The 18,981-nt window shown below is 44.4% G+C and overlaps 2 protein-coding genes across 10 annotated transcripts in view; one reads left to right on the forward strand and one right to left on the reverse strand.

Moving 5' to 3' along the window:
* Nucleotides 1–11,093, forward strand: part of CS (citrate synthase) — a 28,113-nt gene extending 17,020 nt beyond the window's left edge. Inside the window, exons 5-11 of the mRNA XM_082421822.1 lie at nucleotides 655–786; nucleotides 1,177–1,365; nucleotides 7,529–7,728; nucleotides 8,415–8,544; nucleotides 8,669–8,770; nucleotides 8,968–9,177; nucleotides 9,489–11,093. Coding sequence (XP_082277948.1) covers nucleotides 655–786; nucleotides 1,177–1,365; nucleotides 7,529–7,728; nucleotides 8,415–8,544; nucleotides 8,669–8,770; nucleotides 8,968–9,177; nucleotides 9,489–9,659 — 1,134 coding nt within the window. The 3' untranslated portion in view covers nucleotides 9,660–11,093. The remainder of the gene's footprint in view (nucleotides 1–654; nucleotides 787–1,176; nucleotides 1,366–7,528; nucleotides 7,729–8,414; nucleotides 8,545–8,668; nucleotides 8,771–8,967; nucleotides 9,178–9,488) is intronic.
* COQ10A (coenzyme Q10A) lies at nucleotides 3–15,345 on the reverse strand. 9 transcript variants are annotated; one of them, XM_082421864.1, is made up of 7 exons: nucleotides 14,989–15,341; nucleotides 14,295–14,441; nucleotides 13,319–13,511; nucleotides 12,985–13,086; nucleotides 8,088–8,209; nucleotides 5,014–5,058; nucleotides 3,801–3,973 (listed from the first exon to the last, which is right to left on the reverse strand). In XM_082421864.1, exons 1-6 carry the CDS (start codon nucleotides 15,108–15,110, stop codon nucleotides 5,016–5,018), a joined length of 729 nt encoding a protein of 242 aa, XP_082277990.1. In that variant the 5' UTR covers nucleotides 15,111–15,341; the 3' UTR covers nucleotides 3,801–3,973; nucleotides 5,014–5,015. The 9 variants fall into 9 exon arrangements, with proteins under 9 accessions (XP_082277988.1, XP_082277990.1, XP_082277992.1 ...); XM_082421862.1 differs by lacking the exons at nucleotides 3,801–3,973; nucleotides 5,014–5,058 and adding an exon at nucleotides 3–387 and having other exon boundaries at nucleotides 14,989–15,342; XM_082421866.1 differs by lacking the exon at nucleotides 8,088–8,209 and having other exon boundaries at nucleotides 14,989–15,339.
* Nucleotides 15,346–18,981: the final 3,636 nt, after the last annotated feature.

Genomic DNA, 18,981 nt, shown 5'->3' on the forward strand with positions numbered 1-18,981 from the left:
AATCGCTGATTTTACTGACCATTGTGCGCACCATGGATTAGACCAGTGGTCCCCAACCTTTTTTTGCACCAGGGACCAGTTTTGTGGAAGACAGCTTTTCCGTGGATGGGTTGGGGGTGATGATTTCTGGATGATTCAAGCGTATTACATTTACTATGCACTTTATTTCTATTATTATTACATTGTAATATATAATGAAATAATTATTCAACTCACCATAATGCTGACAGGAGGCGGAGCTCAGGCAGTAATGCCAGTGATGGGGAGTGGCTGTAAATACAGGTGAAGCTTCACTCGCTTGCCCGCCGCTCACCCCCTGCTGTGCAGCCTGGTTCCTAAGAGACCACAGACCAGCACCGGGGTTCCGGGGACCTCTGGCTTAGACCACTAAGGGTAAGGAGAACAAAATAAAGCACCTACCTATATATTTTGGAAGGTGAAAGTAGGTATATATGGAATAACTGAAGAGCGAGTTTACCTTTTTAATATATCAACTAGTAAAGCTAAAAGTACAAAGCAGGAGTAAGTTATCTAAAGATTTGCGCTTTAAAAGTTCTAACTTGGTGACAGGTCTGATGAAAGTGGGATCAGTCAATTGTGTGACTTTGAGGCTAACAAACTTAAGAGTTGTAATCCTTACTCTTCTCCTTCAAGGGCATCCGTTTTCGAGGCTACAGTATCCCTGAATGCCAGAAACTGCTGCCCAAGGCTAAGGGTGGGGAAGAACCCCTGCCAGAGGGCTTATTTTGGCTGCTGGTAACTGGACAAATCCCAACAGAGGAACAGGTAAGCAGAAGGACACTAGCACTTCTCATTCCCCTCCTTCTTTGCCTTTTTCTAATCTCAGACACTGAATCCTGATCTGGTTATGGGTGGTAGTTTATAGAGGGGAAGGAATCAGAGCAGAGTTCTGCTGTATAAGTGGACTGTATTGAATTCTCTTGGATTTTCTTTACTCAGAGGTCACTGTCTTTTTATTTTATTTTTTTATTTTTAATTTTGGCTGCACTGCACAGCTTGCAAGATCTTATTTCCCGGGAGTTGAACCTGGGCCCCCAGCAGTGAGAGTGCCGAGTCCTAACCACTAGACCGCCAGGGAATTCCCATTGTTTTTGTATTTCTCTTCTTTTTCTTTTTTCCTTGCCTAGTGTTTTGAGCAATGTCTCCCTTTCACAGGTATCTTGGCTCTCAGAAGAGTGGGCAAAGAGGGCAGCTCTGCCTTCCCATGTGGTCACCATGCTGGACAACTTTCCCACTAATCTACACCCCATGTCTCAGCTCAGTGCAGCCATTACAGCTCTCAACAGTGAAAGCAACTTTGCCCGAGCATATGCAGAGGGTGTCAACCGAACCAAGTACTGGGAGGTAGGAAACTTTGCTGTGATGATTGATGTTTGATGGAGATTCAAAGGACTTGAGTGTGAAGGAAGAAAAAGGAATGTAGAATCCTTAGGAAAATTACTACCCTGAGTTATGCCAGAAACTTATTTAACAAAATTTTACTGTAGGCTTGCTTTTTATCCGTCTTAGGAATTACAAAGATAAATGAAGCACGCTTTCTATCACCAAGGTTATTGATTTAGTTAGGGTGATATACACATAAAAAAGAAACTACGGGCTTCCCTGGTGGCGTGGTGGTTGAGAATCCGCCTGCCAATGCAGGGGACATGGGTTCGAGCCCCGGTCCGGGAGGATCCCACATGCCACAGAGCAACTGGGCCTGTGTGCCACAACTACTGAGTCACGCACCATAGCTGCTGAGCCTGCACGCCACAACTACTGAGGCCCATGTGCCTAGAGCCCGTGCTCCACAACGGGAGAGGCTGCCACAGAGAAGCCCGTGCACCACAATGAAGAGTAGCCCCCGCTTGCCGCAGCTAGAGAGAGCCCACGCACAGCAGCGAAGACCCAGTGCAGCCAAAAATAAATATAAATAAAATAAATCAATTTATAAAAAAAAAAAGAAACTACAATTCAGTAATCTTGCTGGAATAGAGGTGTGTACGCTGTGCTGTTGGAACATTGAAAAAGATGTGACTTAACCGCAGGGCCCCTGAGGAAGGTTTTTTTGTTTTTTGTTTTTTGTTTTAATTTATTTATTTTTTGGCTGCGTTGGGTCTTCATTGCTGTGTGCGGGCTTTCTCTAGTTGCGGTGAGCAGGGGCTACTGTTTGTTGCAGTGTGCGGGCTTCTCATTGGAGTGGCTTCTCTTGTTGCGGAGCATGGGCTCTAGGCGCGGGGGCTTCAGTAGTTGTGGCTCGCAGGCTCTAGAGCGCAGGATCAGTAGTTGTGGCGCACGGGCTTAGTTGCTCTGTGGCATGTGGGATCTTCCCAGACCAGGGCTCGAACCCGTGTCCCCTGCATTGGCAGGCAGATTCTTAACCACTGCGCCACCAGGGAAGCCCCTGAGGAAGGTTTTGCAGAGTAGTCTCACTCTGGCCCCAAAGGGTCCCTTCTCCTTCTCTTCAAATAAGGAGAACCGTTGTTGTTTTTTTTTTTTTTAATTTATTTATTTATTTATTTATTTTTGGCTGTGTTGGGTCTTTGTTGCTGTGCACAGGGTTTCTCTAGTTGCGGTGAGCAGGGGCTACTCTTTGTTGTGGTGCACAGGCTTCTCATTGTGGTGGCTTCTTGTTGCGGAGCACGGGCTCTAGGAGCTCAGGCTTCAGTAGTTGTGGCACGCAGGCTCAGTAGTTGTGGCACATGGGCTTAGTTGCTCTGCAGCATGTGGGATCTTCCCAGACCAGGGCTCAAACCCGTGTCCCCTGCATTGGCAGGTGGATTCTTAACCACTGCACCACCAGGGAAGTCCCCAGATAAGGAGAATCTTGAGAATTTGGAAGAATGGCAGCTAAGGCAACTCGGGAGGCTAGGAGGACTAATGCCAGTCAGCCACAGTTTGGACTAACCCACTCAAGATACCTGTCAGGAATGGAAGGGTGGTTAGTATCCTGGAAGTAGGATCCAAAAAGCAAATGAGCTTTATTCTCTGAAAATGAAATGTGATCTTAATAGTTTGAACTCTGTGGTTAGAGTATGAGAAGATCGTTCGGCCTTGTCCTAGCGCATAGGACATAATTCCTTCCATCCTCTTTCCAATACCCCACATACTCACAAACACTGGGTAAAGTACAATTTATCTGGCTAGGTTTACAGAAGGACATCTCATTTTCTTTTGTTTCTTATTTAGAGACAGGTAGTATAGGAACAGAAAAGTTCCTTTCTGCAAAGCAGATACACTAAAGGATTTTTGACCAGGAGAAGGTCCCCAAAGAGTTCACTATGAGGCAAGGCACAGAGCAGCATGGCCCACTGGTCTGATGAAATCTCCTTGGGGTTTTGGCAAATCCCACTTCATTGGATTGGTCAATATTTATTCAGTGCCAACTGTGTATAGAGACTTGTGTTTGCTGTTGGGGGAAAGAGGGAAAGTTTGCAGTTGATACTAGTCTGGTTGGCTTTGAGGAGGAAGGTATAGGAATGATGCAAACTAAACCTATTCACAAGCATTTATAAAGTCACACATCAGCAGGTTCAGAAGGTTGTATAACCTGAATATGTTGCTTTTCATTTTCTTTTTAAAATACTGTTCAAGTAATTGTTATCTGTGTGGGTTACCATAACAGAAAAGGTTAAATCAAGGCCAACAGTTCTTCTATTTTAAAACTTGTCTTTTAGAAATTGACCACTCAGAAGTGCCTGTTACTTCTTACAGCTGCTGTTGTGTTGACTGTTGTAGAGTTCTTCATACTTTGCAATAAATACCTATAAGATATTTCCCAGGTATCCAAACATGCTGCATTGCTTCACACTGTCCTTTATTGAATCAGAAAAATGAATCTTGTTCTTCTCTGCTTGCTATTGCCTCCATTTCAGTGTACAGCCATTGATTGGTTGTCCTGCCACCTCTTTGTGAGATATCATCTGAGGGTGGCTGTCTTGAGGTGAACATTGTATTTCAGGACTTTGCCAACCTGGAGAGTGTGTATAAGCAATATTGATATATCTGTCAGCCTCAGGATGTGCGTCTAATAAGTTCACACTGAACAAAAATTAGCACCAGTAACTGCTTTAGTGGAGCTTGGTGCTCTTTTGCTGCCATATCCTATCTCTGTCAAAGATCAGACATGCTATTTCAGTTTAGTTCTCTGTCTTGGTTAATTTAACCATTCTACTTTAGTAGAATTACATGACAGCATTCAGCTGGTTATTTCTGTTTAAAAATTTATGTTAAGGAGTATATGTGATCTAATTCTCTACTAGAATCATCAGTTCATGCTGTTTTTTACATACACCTCAAGAGGATGATCTTCCTACAACTTTCCTTCCATAACAGTTTACATGACTTTAGATAAATAGTGTAATCTATTGAGGTGAAAAAGTTAGGTCTTTTACTAATTTACTAATTGACTTAACTTCACTTGTGACTAGGAGATTACTCTGATGCACCAGCTGTTTAATTATGAAGTAGCCTTACGATGTTGTTGAATTGGGTAAAATTTGCGAAGTAGCTGACAGATGAGGTTTTTCTAGTAAGGCATATGAACAGTATATGTAGGTTTTGAAGCTGTTTAATCTATAATAAGATCATCATCCCAACACCTAACAACTCTTGAAAACATGCCAAATATTAGCTTAAATGTTTTATATTCATTATCTGATTTAATCATCAGAACAACCCCATGAGGTAGATGTCACTGATGTCATTTTACTTAATGGGAAAGCTGAAGATTAGAGAAAATAAGTAGCTTGCCCAGGGTCATGCACCTAGTTACTGGTAGAGACCAGATTGAGACTTGAGTTTGCTTCACTCTAGGGTCTCTTCACCATTAATACTGGCTCTCCTCTTTTTCTGTGTCTTCTTTATAATGACTGATAGCTAATACAACATTGTAAATCAACTATACTCCAATAAAATTTTTTTTAAAAATGACTGATAGCTAAATACTTGGCCAGAATTTCTCTAGCACTAGAGATGCTGGCTCACAATGATGATTATGGTCAGTTTTGTTACCTTTATTCCAGGCAGTTGTGATGGTGGCGTGTTTTGTCTTTTTTTCTGAGGGTTTAAAGATGAAGAATGAGTTAGTACCAGTAGCTAAATAGCACCTCAGTCTTAGTTTATTAAAGAAGAAATAAGGAGGCGTTCTCTGTCAGTGTGTTTGTTTGTTTATTTAATCTCTTGACTGTACAGCTTTACCACTACAAAAAGCAGGGTAAAGATCCCACACTGTCATACCTCGTCTGATACTTGCTGCTTTATAAACTTCATCCTCAGTGCTAGAAGTTGAAACAATCCTCTTTTTGTCGTTTCTTTATGTTGTGGTCATTCATACTTTACAAATGATTTTGAAAGTTAGTACATACTCCACAGATACCAGTTTGCCTAGCCCAGGATCTTGTTCTTGGCATTCTGCTAATGAATCCAGGTCCCTTAGAACTGCATATCCTTGATGCAGGCTTCTGGAAATAACCTACTTCCTTGGGGGATGTAAATCTGCAAGGAGGTATGGTTAATAGTACGATTATCATGTAAGTAATCTCCTGAGAACTTGCAAGTGTTAGCTAAGTACTTCTTGCTTCAAGTAGCTTTTTAATTTTGGCAGTATTCTCATTGAATCTTGGTGGCATTGACAAAATTCACTGAGTACTTGAGTAATAGATGACTTCACAGAGATTATCTCATTTAGGCTAGTTATTATAGATTTTGTTCTTTGTTCCAACAAAACTACCCAAACCTCATGACTTCTTACAGGAACATTTAGCCAGTTAGCTTGATAGGATAGCACTATGTAATGTCATTCAGCAAGTATTTTCTCCACGCTTTCAATGTATTGTGACTGAAAGTAGAAATTTTTTTTATTGTTTTGTTTGGTTTTGTGTTTTTTTTTGGCCGCATCTCATGGCTTGCAGGTTCTTTCCCAACCAGGAATTGAACCCAGGCCCTGGCAGTGAAAGCACCGAGTCCTAACCACTGGACTGCCAGGGAATTCCTGAATTTTTTTGTTATTAAAAGAAAAAACTTGGGAATTCCATGGCGGTCCATTGGTTAGCACTCCATGCTTCCACTGCAGGGGGCATGAGTTTGATCCCTGGTCTGGGAACTAAGATCGCACAAGCCTCACAGCATGGCCAAAAAAAAAAAAAAAAAACCAAAAAAACTACTGAAACCCTGTCGCCCTCCCTAAAGGAACTTAAAATCCCTATGAGAAGATAAAATTGAGACATAAAAGTTGAGCACGCTATTAACATCACAAAAAGACAACCAGATATTATATGTTTCTCTTAATAAATGAACACAGCACTATTTATCAAAAAGTCTTGCTAAAGAAATTGAACATGAATCTGCTCAAACCTCCAGCTCTATCAGTCTGTCAGAAATACAGTGGACAGAGGGACATGTTAAATGACATCACAGGTATATAACTAGCAAAATCTAAACTGTGGGAAATTCTACAGGACAAATGATCTGATTTTCCACAAATAAACTGCAAAGTAAAAAAAGCACAGCATAAGAGGGAACTTAAATTAATTAAAAAGACTTCAGAGACATGTCAGACAGTTGCAATGTGGGCTATTTTCAGTGAAACAGACAAATGAGGGGGAGCTTTATAATAAATGAATGAGGTGGGGGGGACTTGAATACTGAGTAGATAGTTAATGATATTGAAGAATTGTTAAATTCTTTTCAGTAGGATAATGGTTTTGTGATTTTGATTATGAAGGACCTTTATCTTTTAGAGATACATGCTTAAATACTTACATGTTATATATGATATCTGGGATTCACTCAAAATAATTTGGGAGATGAGAGGGGAAAGTAAGGGTATAGATGAAACAAGCATGGCCATGAGTTAATAATTATTTAAGCTAGGTGATGCTTATTAGCTGAGTGGGTAACCTTGTGCCCCAGTTTTTACAAATGAAGGCTATGTTACCTTACAGGACTATTGTAAGAAAAGAAAAAAATGAAAATAATATATCTAGCACAGTACCTGTTATATAGTAAATGCTTAAAAAATGGAAGCCTTTGTTAATAACTAACAATTGAATGCCACTGTTTGACCCTTGGTGTATATGGTGAATTTTCTTTGAAAGATGGAACATAGAATTATTAAAACCTAGTGTCTTAGCACATTCTTTGAATGCAAAGTCATGTAGTGGAAAAGATCATGGTTAAACATATAAGGGTTCAAAATCTGACTTTGGCATTTAACTGAATGCTCTGAGCCTCAGTTCCCTTTTCTGTAAAATGGAGGTCATTGTATACTTTGTAGAATGGGAAAAAATTGGGAATAATGTTTTAATATACATGAGATAGTTTGTATAAATCCCTTAATGCGGTGCCTGGGTCGTAACAGTTATTCAGTTAAATGGTCATTGTTGTTATACTCTGTTTATAATCACCCAGCATAGAATCATCAATCCAAATAGCCCAGTCCATAGAGAACAAACACCATCCCTGCCTTATTCTTCCTTGTTGATAATTCCTCTTCTTTTTTTCTCCATTTTCCTCTTCTCCCCATCAGTTGATTTATGAAGACTGTATGGATCTGATTGCAAAGCTACCTTGTGTTGCAGCAAAGATCTACCGGAATCTCCATCGAGAGGGCAGCAGTATTGGGGCCATTGATTCTAAGCTGGACTGGTCCCACAATTTCACCAACATGTTAGGCTATACTGACGCTCAGTTCACGGAGCTCATGCGCTTGTACCTCACCATCCACAGGTGAGGGAGACCCAGCAACCATAGCCACCAGGTGCCTGGATTGGTGGTGAATATTAAGAAAAACTCCTTGGGACTTCCCTGGCAGTCCAGTGGTTAAGACTCTGTGCTTCCACTGCAGGGGGCGTGGGTTCCATCCCTGGTCGGGGAATTAAGATCCTGTATGCCATGCAGCACGCCAAAAAAAAACCCCAAACTCCTTAACAGGTGGTAGGCAGCAAGGAGATGGAAACACAGCATATGGGATGGTACAAGGCAAGAAAGGGGTCTGGTAAAGAAGGTCAGGAGGTCTAGAAAAATTACCATAACCACGCTAAGAGTAAGATAGTGCTTCTAGCTAGGAAAAGGTACTAGCTGCTCACATTAGACAGGTCCTTTGGCTTTCCAGGAGCTCCCTCTTCTGGCCATTGCTGTTAAAGCTGCAGTGAGAGTCAGGGAGCTTGGCACGCAGGCCAGGCATCATCAAGCAGTAACCTCTCCAGCCCTGTGGATTAGTGAACAAAGGCTGATAATAAGATTGGGACATCTCTTACAAGAGCTTATGTATAAGTGACTAGCTATAGGCTGGTGTGAATCCATAGCTAGGCTAGTATGTGACGATAAGAGAACAGCAAGGACTGTGTTTCAATAATCTGCCCCTTTTTTCTCCTTTCTCTTGGCCTTGATTCTCCTTTCTTACTTCCCCACAGTGACCATGAGGGTGGCAATGTAAGTGCCCATACCAGCCACTTGGTGGGCAGTGCCCTTTCAGACCCCTACTTGTCCTTCGCAGCAGCCATGAATGGGCTGGCAGGGCCCCTGCATGGGCTGGCAAATCAGGTAAGACTGTTCTTTTTCTTCTCCTGCTCCATGTTTTTCTTACTGCCATGCTTTGTTTCTGATCCTGGAGTTCTCTCCTGGCATATGCATTGACACTCTTTTATTCTCCAAACCTTACCCGCAGGAAGTGCTTGTTTGGCTGACACAACTACAGAAGGAAGTTGGCAAAGATGTGTCAGATGAGAAGTTACGAGACTATATCTGGAACACACTCAACTCAGGACGGGTAAGCAGAGATGCTTAGCAACTAGGAAAGAAGCCAAGACTCAAGTTCTATAATTTGGAAGAATGAAGGAGAAAAGAATGAGATAACTCCCTAAATTAGAGGAGATTTTTTTTCCATTTGTCTACCCTAAAGAATTCAGAAAAGACAAAAATTTCTACCTGAGAATACAACTGGTTTTCCCCCCCTATCCTTTGTAGGTTATCCCAGGCTATGGCCATGCAGTACTAAGGAAGACTGATCCACGATATACCTGTCAACGAGAGTTTGCTCTGAAACACCTGCCTCAGGACCCCATGTTTAAGCTGGTTGCTCAGCTGTACAAGATTGTGCCCAATGTCCTCCTAGAACAGGGCAAGGCCAAGAATCCTTGGCCCAATGTAGATGCTCATAGTGGAGTGCTGCTCCAGGTGAGTCCTCCTTTCCCTGCTTTCCTCTAATTTATACCAAACCTTACTGTTCTCTGCCATGCACAAAATCAACTCCCTAGTCAGAACAAGGACTCTCACACCTCCTTCCTTACCCTTTTGTTAAAGTTGCCTATGGTAGGGGAGGTGTGGGCTGGAGGAAACGGGTGCTTTCTTTTCAGAATCCAGTTGCTATACTTTTCCCAGTCATTTCTATTTAAGGCTAACTGGGTTAAGGTTTTTAATCAATCTGGACTTGTACATGCCACTACCTGTGGGCCTTTAACAAAACTTTTTTCTCTTTTACCTTACAGTACTATGGCATGACGGAGATGAATTACTACACTGTCCTGTTTGGGGTATCACGGGCACTGGGTGTATTAGCACAGCTCATCTGGAGCCGAGCCCTAGGCTTCCCTCTAGAGAGGCCCAAGTCCATGAGCACAGACGGTCTGATGAAGTTTGTGGAGTCTAAGTCTGGGTGAAACTGAAGACTGGGAGAAACTAGCTACCGGAAAGTGAGGGATCGTAAAGAAAAAAAAAAGTATACTTTTGTTTCAGGGGGCTTTTAAAGACTTAAGATTAAATTGTATCTGAGGCACTGATGATAAGTTTGAGGTTAAGATATTAATTAAGATTTTAAAAGATGAAAAGTAACCCCTTCTTCCCTAACCAGCTCCTTTCCCCGGCCTGGTATGAGTTGCCCATCAACTGTAGGGTGACCAGGACTAATGCATGTGGTACGGGTTAGGTTTACCCGTGCCCCCACCCAGTCTCCAGAGTGAGAATCTGGCTCCTCTTTCCCTAGGTCAAAGCTGGTTGCAGAGAATCTGCAGTCACTTCAGCAGAGCTTTTGGTTCTACTCTGCCCACCCCTTAATAGGCCAGCAAACCAGGACCCTGCCCCTTCTGTTTCCATAGGAATCATGTTGGATTGTCACCTATACCAAGCCCCATTAACCTCTCCGATGCACACAGACACTTCCTAGCAAGACCGATTGGTTATGCTTTGGCTTTGTTTGTTTGTTTGTTTTTAATGATACCAGGTGATCATAAAGGCCATGGTATTTGTTGTGACTGGCACCCAGTGTTTGATTTTTATTTCTCTTTTTTAAATTATCCCATTAAAATTAAGACCTGGGAGTGTTCTATTCCCTATTACTTGAATACTCACCTCTTTCCAGATTTTCTATACCTGCTGCACCTCAAGCCAAGGTTGCTCTGGACCTTCCCCTCTTGGTCCCTATTAGAGACCTCTTTCAGCAGGTTGTATACAGCACTGTATGATATTGTGGTCTTTCCCATTATTTGGCTTTATCAGTGCTTAATATGAACTAAGCATTTTACTTCCCTGGAACACAAGCCACTACCCTCTGACCTTTTTTCTTTCCCCTTTAATATGCTGTGGGCTATAGAACAGGGACTTGGGAATGACCAGCATGATATCTTCATGGCCTGATCCCAGGGGTACTAGCACCTCTTTCTGAACAGGGAAATGAGATTGGACATGGTCTCCTTTGAATATGAGGTACTGGGGCTGAGGGCATTAAAAATAGTAAACATCCCTCCTCATCCCCTGCCACAAGCAAATATCCCTTTATTTATCAGGGTTCTTATCCTGCCCCTTCCCCAAGAGCTCACAGTACAGTGTTTGTTTTAGAAGCCCCATATGCACAGGTTTCCAGTGACTCAGAATGCTCTACTGCCTTTTCTTTTCAAGAAAGGATTAAAAATACACTCCTGCTGTGCCCCCTTCCTCCCTCGCAACTCCTGCCTGTGTTTGTGTGGATCCCAAATCCCCAGAACCACGCTGTTGAGATGGATAATACTGTCTGTAAACCCCTGGGTAACTGTCAAGTCATGATGCAGACTTCAGGTTGTTCTGTATAAAATGCAAAATAAATGTTTTTATTAACAATGCTTGAGCCTATTAAATAAGGCCTGGGAGAATCAGGTAAGGATTCTGGCTAGCAAGATCCTGGACTTGGTGGGTTATGTTATCCTGTGCATCTTTTTTATCTTGAGGTAGGTTTGGCATTCATTTACCCTAATTAGAAGACAGGTTCCCTGTGAGATTTCCAAAGGAGATTGCCGTCTGTCTTCATGGTTAGAAGTCCTTGATATTTAGCCCCCATCCTTCCTAAATTTGTCATAAGGTAGAACACTCAAGGACTGTAGCTGAGACCTCACAACTGCTTATGTGACTAATCCAAGGAAGCTGGTCCAGCCCATTGGGTGAAAGGAACAAACTATACCAAGGGCAGTTAAGGTAGGACTGCTGACTCAGGATCTGAGCCTCTAGAGGGCTCTGGTACCTCGTGAAACACCAGTTCTTTGCAGCTTCCCTTAAGGATCCCCTAGAATAAGAGGTGGTCTGGAGGGCATCAGTTATATGGGAGGTCTGAGACCAGATTACTCTGTCCTGAGACTCCTGCTGCAACTGACCTTCTGAAAAAGTCTATAAATAGGCAAGGGAGTGGGTACTAGGTCCTGGCTTGTAGAATGTGCTACTATAGTTAGCAGGGACACTGTGTCCAAGAGGCCTTCTTGCACCTTCACTCCCCTAGGGAAGGAAGCCATGACTTTCTACTACTCTACTATATCTACATTATTCCCCTGAGAAGCAATATATAAAAGCCAAATTCATACTGTCACAATTAATTTATTGAAATTTTATAAAAACTCAGGCCAAGTGGAAGAATAAGGTACAACCCAAGAGTATAACTGTTCAGTGCTCTTTTGCTCCTTGCCCCCTGTGGCAATGATGGGGAGAAAGCCCCTTGCTCTCCACTAGCCAGGCAGCATGGAACTATTCTTAAAGTGAGGTCATACGGATTTCAAGCTGGGGCCAGATCTCAGGCATCTCCTGAGGGGCTGAGGGCATTAAAAATAGTAAACCTCCTTCCTCATGCCCTGCCACAAGCAAATATCCCTTTATTTATCAGGGTTCTTATCCTGCCCCTTCCCCAAGAGCAGGCAAAGTTATTGACTACCCAGTAGCTGTGTGTCAGAGAAAGGAGTTCAATTTATTCAATCCTAAGAAAAGTTGCTGTCTTCCCCTGGTCAGACACTAAGGCACCTTGACAAGAGCTCAGAGACAACCATACAGTCCTGATTATAATTCAGTGTGAGAAGGTTGCAGGCATCAGGCATATGGGCTCTCAAGATGAGCCTGACCCTTTCCTAAGCATGTCTCCTTTCCATACCTCCCTGCCTTTTCTTTCCCCCAGCATTTCCAGCCAGCTTAGAGCCCAATTTGAGTGGGAGAACAGTATTATGAACATAGACTCTTCTCTCAGATTGGAGCAGGAGCCAAATGAAATAAATAAGAGAATTGGGTGAGGAGGGAGAGGAGAGGGGAGGCTAGGGAACAATCCTTTGCCTCAAGTTTGGTGCACCTCATGGAACATCAGTTCACGGGGGATGGCTGTTTCTGGACCAAACTTGGTTGCTGCCCGGCGCTCGAAGGCAGTGACATTCTGTTTGACAACCTCATCAAAAAACATGGTGGCCAGCTGGGAGTGCAGCAGAGAACGAAATTCAAAGGAAATCTGGGAATGGGTAAGAAACAGAAACTCTTCAAGACCATGTTGGATAGTCCCTGGCCAAATGCAAGGATACTATTCAGTGCCTTTTCCTCCCGCTCCAGTTCATTAGATCCCCTCAAAGGCCCTGGGACTGAGTATAAAGTACAAGTTTGATACAAGCTCAGACCTGTGAAGAGTGTCATTGACTTGTGAAATAACTGTCACAGTACCTCAGCTCAACCCCCCAACAAGGTAGCCCTGTGCTATACAGCCTCCTGACTCACCCAGAAGTCCACAGTGCAAGTTCGGGGATAGGCAGGAATACCAGGATGGAACCGCCAAATGGTCTCTAAGTGGTTGAAGAGCTTGCCGTCGGTGCAAACAGCCTAGAATAGGACAGTCAGGTAGTTAAACAATATTACGATGGAATTAAACCTGTATCAGGTATAGGAGGCTATAAGAAGGAATTGAAAGCCATTTTCCTCTCCTAATATTTTATTAGGGAAATATTTGGCACGTGGAGATAAAAAATTACAAGGAAAGCCACAATAGCCTTTAAACGTAAAAATGGCAGAGAACACAAAACTTCCTGATTAATCCCTCCCAGACAGACCTCACCTTGACCATGTGAGGTTTGACCATGGAAACAGCAGAAGTATAACGTTCCATAACAGGTGGAAAGCCAACCTCCAACTGGGCCTTCAGGTGACCTTTGCGGCTGTATACCACTAAAGACTTCTTACACCAGGGCACAAACTCACGATACTCCTGGACATTGGCTACCACCTCGTACATCTCCTGCATTGAGTACCTAGGGAAAGGAATCAGAGAGAGGCCAAGGAACTGCCAGATGGGTGATGTTCCTCCTTGCCCTAGGCACCCTCCCCCCATGCCCACTAATCATGCACCTTCAGGAACTAGAGATGCCAAATAAGCCTGGATGAATGACTTTGCGAAAGCAAATGTGTAAATTTCCATGACGTTAATGTTACCTTAAGTTTTGCAGTTCACAGAGTGCTTTTGCATTTACTATTTTGATGCTAAGACCATCTAGGGAGAACAGAGGTTGTCGATTTTACTGATGATTCACAAAAGGACTCAAATCCCAGCTCTACGACTTTTTGACAGTGTGGCCCTAGGTAAATTATTACTGTCTCCGTATCTCCTCTGTGAATCATAGGTAATAGTAGTAATTGATTCATAAGTTTGTTGAAAGGATCAAATGAGAAAATCTATGGTAAAACACCTAAGCAGCCTAACTGCTAGCAGTAGTAAGTGCTCAGTAAGTGTTAACTCGTATTGTGCTCAGAATACCTCAAGTCAGGTCAGCAGAGAAATAATATCCTGTTGTCTTATGTTACTGTCCAACTCTAGTCACGTTTCACAATGCACATGCATAGCAACCAGGAAGGGGGGAATTAAGGTTGGAAGGCTGGCAGAGGAGGATAAAGGATCAGTAATATAGCTGGGAAGCATGGGACAGCCAGGGATGAATCTTGCCCACTACGGCTACCCTTACGTTCCAGCCTGTACATGCTTTTTGTTTGGCGGGAAAGTGAATGTGGAGGGCTGCTGGACAGGAGGGGATGCTCACCCCATGATCCTACGCTCGGAGTAAGCCTTTCGCTTGTTGGTGAAGGAGGCAGCAAAGCCCATGAAGGAACGGCTGGGAGGTAAGCCAGCCTCAGCCGCCAAGACCTGGGCAGCCCGGGGCAAGAAGAGGCTGCACGAGATCAGAAATCTAAGGCCAAAAGGAAAGGAGAAACACGTTACGATTCTTTACTTGTGTTCCTCAACCATTCCCAGGTGAAGGGGAAGAGGGGCGCATCCCAGAGGAAGGTCGTCCAAACAAGCTTTCCGCCTAGCACCTGCTGCAGCCCGCCAGGCTCCCTTGGCCAGGCAGTCACGAGTGCGAAAGGTCGAGGGCGGCGGAGGACAGTGCCGGGGGAGGAGTTGGGGAAAAGTGGGATGCGTGCGAAGCGCCGGGTGCCTTTGACTGGAGGCTACCCTACTGCTGAAAGCGAGGACTCTCAGGAAGCATCACAGTCCCCGGGGCCCCGCCAAGCCCGCTGTTGCCAGGGCACCCGCGAGGGGCAAGAAGTGGTTGGGCACCCACCTCGAGAACTTTGCCTCGCGAATAACTTGCAAAAGCATTCCCTAAAGCTCTACATTAGACCCCAAGATACGACCGCAGCCGCCCTCCCGCCGTGCCTGCAGCCACAGCTGCAACTTCGGGGTCCTGGGCGACCCCTTTAGCTCCAGCCCCGACTCCCGCACCTCCCTCTCACCTCATTGGTCCCGGCGGTCGCGGAGGGACCAGGGGCGGGGCCGGGAGCAGCGAGAGGCCGCTGCAGCCCCTGGCCGCCGCGCGCGTCCCGGCCGGGAGTCGCCGCGCGCCTGCCGAGGCCATGCGCGCTACCCTCCCTTGCCCTCTCGGCTCTGATACCAGCTGCGCACTCCTCACTCCAGAGGAAGAGCGGAGGTTAGCGGCAGCCGGGCGAGTTCAGGGCCCCCGAGCGCAGGGGCGGCGCGGGGCGGTAGCTCCTCTCCCCCTGTTCCTGCCCGGGCGTCCGGGTTGCCTAGAACTGAAGCCGCTACCGCTGCTCCCGCAGCTCCCAGTACCCCCACGTCACGCCGTTGCCATGGCTCGGGACCGGGAGAGGGGGGAAGGAAGGGGACCATGCGGCCTGTCGGGAGATGTAGTTTCACACCTCTGGCGAGAAAGGGCGCTGGAGGGGGTGTTTGAGAAGCTGCAGAGATGGCCCCGTGGCGCGAGCTCACCAGGCAAGCTACTTGCCGAGTCTGTGGTCACGGACCTGGTACATACGCACAGAAGCGACTTCTTGGGCATGTCAACAGCATATGCCGTTGGTCTTCTGAACGTCTCTCTTAGAGACTTTACTATATTCTGCCTTGTTTATAGTTAGAAGTTCCATTCATCTTTGTAGCACATAGTACCTAGTGCTGTGCTTTGCATCTTTGAGAAAGGAAATTAATGTTCCAAGATCTGGGCTAAGACTTTGCATAGTTTTCCCTTTTAATATTTATAGAAAGAAGTCGGGGTGAGAAGAACCAGACTTACTTTTGCGGTAGAGAACCATCTTTGCCTGGAAAAGTGTACACTTTATAGAGGTGAGACCTCATGGGCAGGAACCCAGGCAAGGAAATGTCACTACACTGCTTTCAATCATGATACAAGGAGAAAAAAAGTGCCCTTGATAAAAGTGGGGAGAACAGAAGAAAGAGAGAGAGAGGAGAGAGAAATCAGCAATCAGAGACTGGATCTAGGTGGGTGCAAGAGCTCTTGAAATTCTCCCACAGTGGAGTAGAGGAAGGACATTTTAAGAATGGTGGTGTCTGCTGTTGCATTTAAAGATGTTTTTTTTATCACAGTGCAAGCCCCTCCTCTGCTTTAGTCTTTAGAGCATAAGTCTTCAGTCATGCTCTCCACATTCAGGAAAGTTTTATCTGAGTAGTGTTGTGGGGGTTAGGGTGGGAGGATGAAATAATTAAAGACTGTTTTGCCTTTAGGGTCTAATTGGTAGGGAAGAGAGACATCTTGTCCAGAAACAGGGGCCTGAAAACAGATGTAAACCTTCCAACTCTCCCCACTCCTTGAGATTGGCATTCATTTGGGGAATTCCACTGGATATGGATTGATTTTTAAAGTTTGAGCCCATTTTGGGACTTCCCTGGTGGTCCAGTGGGTAAGACTCAGCTGCGCTCCTAATGCAGGGGGCCCGGGTTCAATCCCTGGTCAGGGAACTAGGTCCCGCATGTATGCTGCTACTAAGAGCCCGCATGCTGCAACTAAGAAGTCTGCATGCTGCAGCTAAGACCCGGCGCAGCCAAAATAAACAAACAAATAAATAAATAAAGTTTGAGCCCATTTTATCTGGATTTCAAGGAGCAGGAGCCCTCCCTTGAACTCTGGTTTACATGTGACATTTTGTAAGGAAGGCATTTCAATCCTTACGTTAAATTATTTATACCTGAAGTCCCAAATTGGGGAATGATCTCACTTCTTTTTCTCTTTTAACATTTCTTCTTTTTCCCTCAGAACCCTCCCCCCAACAAGATACAGTATCTCCTTCCAGTTTGAAGATGATAATTGGGAGCCACTCTCAGAAGGGCATATGATCTTGAGGGACAGATTTACTCTTTCCAACCCCACTCTCTTGTCCAGCCCCTCTGACCAAGTGCTTACACATGTGATACAGCTGCTTAGAGTGAGGAGTAAGGATCTGACCGGATAAAAGACAGAAATTAACTGGGATACATAACTAAACTGTGACCTCATTAACACTATGCCTTAACCGAGTTAACTGCTGCAGAATCTCCAAGGTACAATAGGCCTGCCAAGCCAGTTTGCTTGTTGTCCCCCCTACTAATTAGATTAGGTAATTATTGCCATTTAAGCTTTTCCTAGTTCATTCCCTGTACTTGAAACAACCAATTTCCTGCCATTTCCCTGTCATTCTACATCGATAACTTCCTTCAAGTACTGACTCAAAACACACCTCCTCCAGGAAGACCCTCTTGACTGAACCCATCTCTCTACATTATTCTGAACACATAATGCCACATAAAGTAGCATGAATCCTATATTCTCTAGTTGTTTCATGTGCGTGTGTATGTTCTCCTAGGTTATAAACTCCACGAAAGTAGACACTATTACTTTTTTTTAACCTACCATTATATATATATATATATATATTTTTTTCTTTTTCTTTTTTTTGGCTGCACGTCGTGGCTTGTGGGCTCTTAGTTCCCGCCCTTGGCAGTGAAAGCAGAGTCCCAACCACTGGACCACCAGGGAATTCCCGACACCATTACTTCTAAGTTTCTACCTCCAAACTAGTTAGTATAGGGCTGAATACAATGGTGAATCCTCAGTAGACATTTGTTAGAAGAATTAAAACTGAGGCTTAAAGACAGGCAGGCATCTGCCTAGAGTTATCCAAATATGAATTCAGTAGTGGAATCCAGAAGGACTATTTGCATAAGAGGGCTTTGCCACCACTTCCGGCCTCCTCCTCCCCAACACTGTGCATCTCCCTGAGCCCTGGAAGTAACTGTGTTACCTATATCATATCCCTTTTTTCCCTCCTGGGAAATCCTCTTTCTGTGCACTGAATAATATTAAAAATAACTCTTCTAGCCCTTCTTCCTCCTTCCAGCTGCCCAGAGAACCCGGCTGGCAAACTTCCTTGTTCACCTCCACTCAGGAGCCAGAACCAGGCACGTGACCCCAGCTCAACCCCTGACTCCAATTCCTCAGGTTACCAAAAGCTATTTCGGGCATTGGAGGCCATGTAGTCCCCTCCTCCCCATCCTCTGGGCCATATACTAGCTTAGCCCTTCCTGGAAGGTCCATCATACCCAATAGCCAAGTCAGCATATCCCAACACCCATATCCATCAGATCCCTGACTACCTTCAGTTTCTACTTCTTCAGCCTCATCTTCATCATCATCATCAAATATTGTGTCTGTTCCCATGTGCTGCTCTGCTAGAGCATCCTTTTTTTTTTTTTTTTTTTTCATAGAAAACAAAACCAATAGGGGGCTTCCCTGGTGTTGCAGTGGTTAAGAATCCGCCTGCCAATGCAAGAGACACGGACGGGTTCGAGCCCTGGTACTGGAAGATCCCACATGCTGTGGAGCAACTAAGCCCGTGGGCCACAACTACTGAGCCTGCACTCTAGAGCCCGCGAGCCACAACTGCTGAAGCCTGCGCGCCTAGAGCCTGTGCTCCGCAACAAGAGAAGCCACTGAGATGGAAAAGCCCGCGCACCTCAACGAAGAGTAGCCCCCGCTCTCCACAACTAGAGAAAAGCTGGCGCTCAGCAATGAAGACCCAACGCAGCCAAAAATAAATAAATTTATTTAAAAAACCCAAAAATCAAAAACCCAATACACAGTCCTGTGTTGGAGGACTCTGCCTAACAAGGAGTTTAAAATCCCTTCTGGAACGTTGGACTCCTGTATGTCAAAGATGTAAGGTGAAATGAACAACAAAGATGTGCAATTTAAACCTGATTGTGACTACAACACAGAGAATATAGCCAGTATTTTATTATAACTATAATAACTATAAATGAAGTATAACCTTTAAAAATGTGAATCACTATGTTGTACATCTGTAACATGTTGATCTGTACAACTATATCTCAATTAAAAAAAGTTAAAAAACAAAACCCAAAAACAGCAACCTGATTGTGATAGTGTAAACTAAGTATGGAAGTGATAAGGAGACCTAACAAAAGGGAAAGAACCTGTT

Source organism: Balaenoptera physalus, assembly GCF_965194825.1.
Source record: "Balaenoptera physalus genome assembly, chromosome: 13".
Taxonomy (NCBI): domain Eukaryota; kingdom Metazoa; phylum Chordata; class Mammalia; order Artiodactyla; family Balaenopteridae; genus Balaenoptera; species Balaenoptera physalus.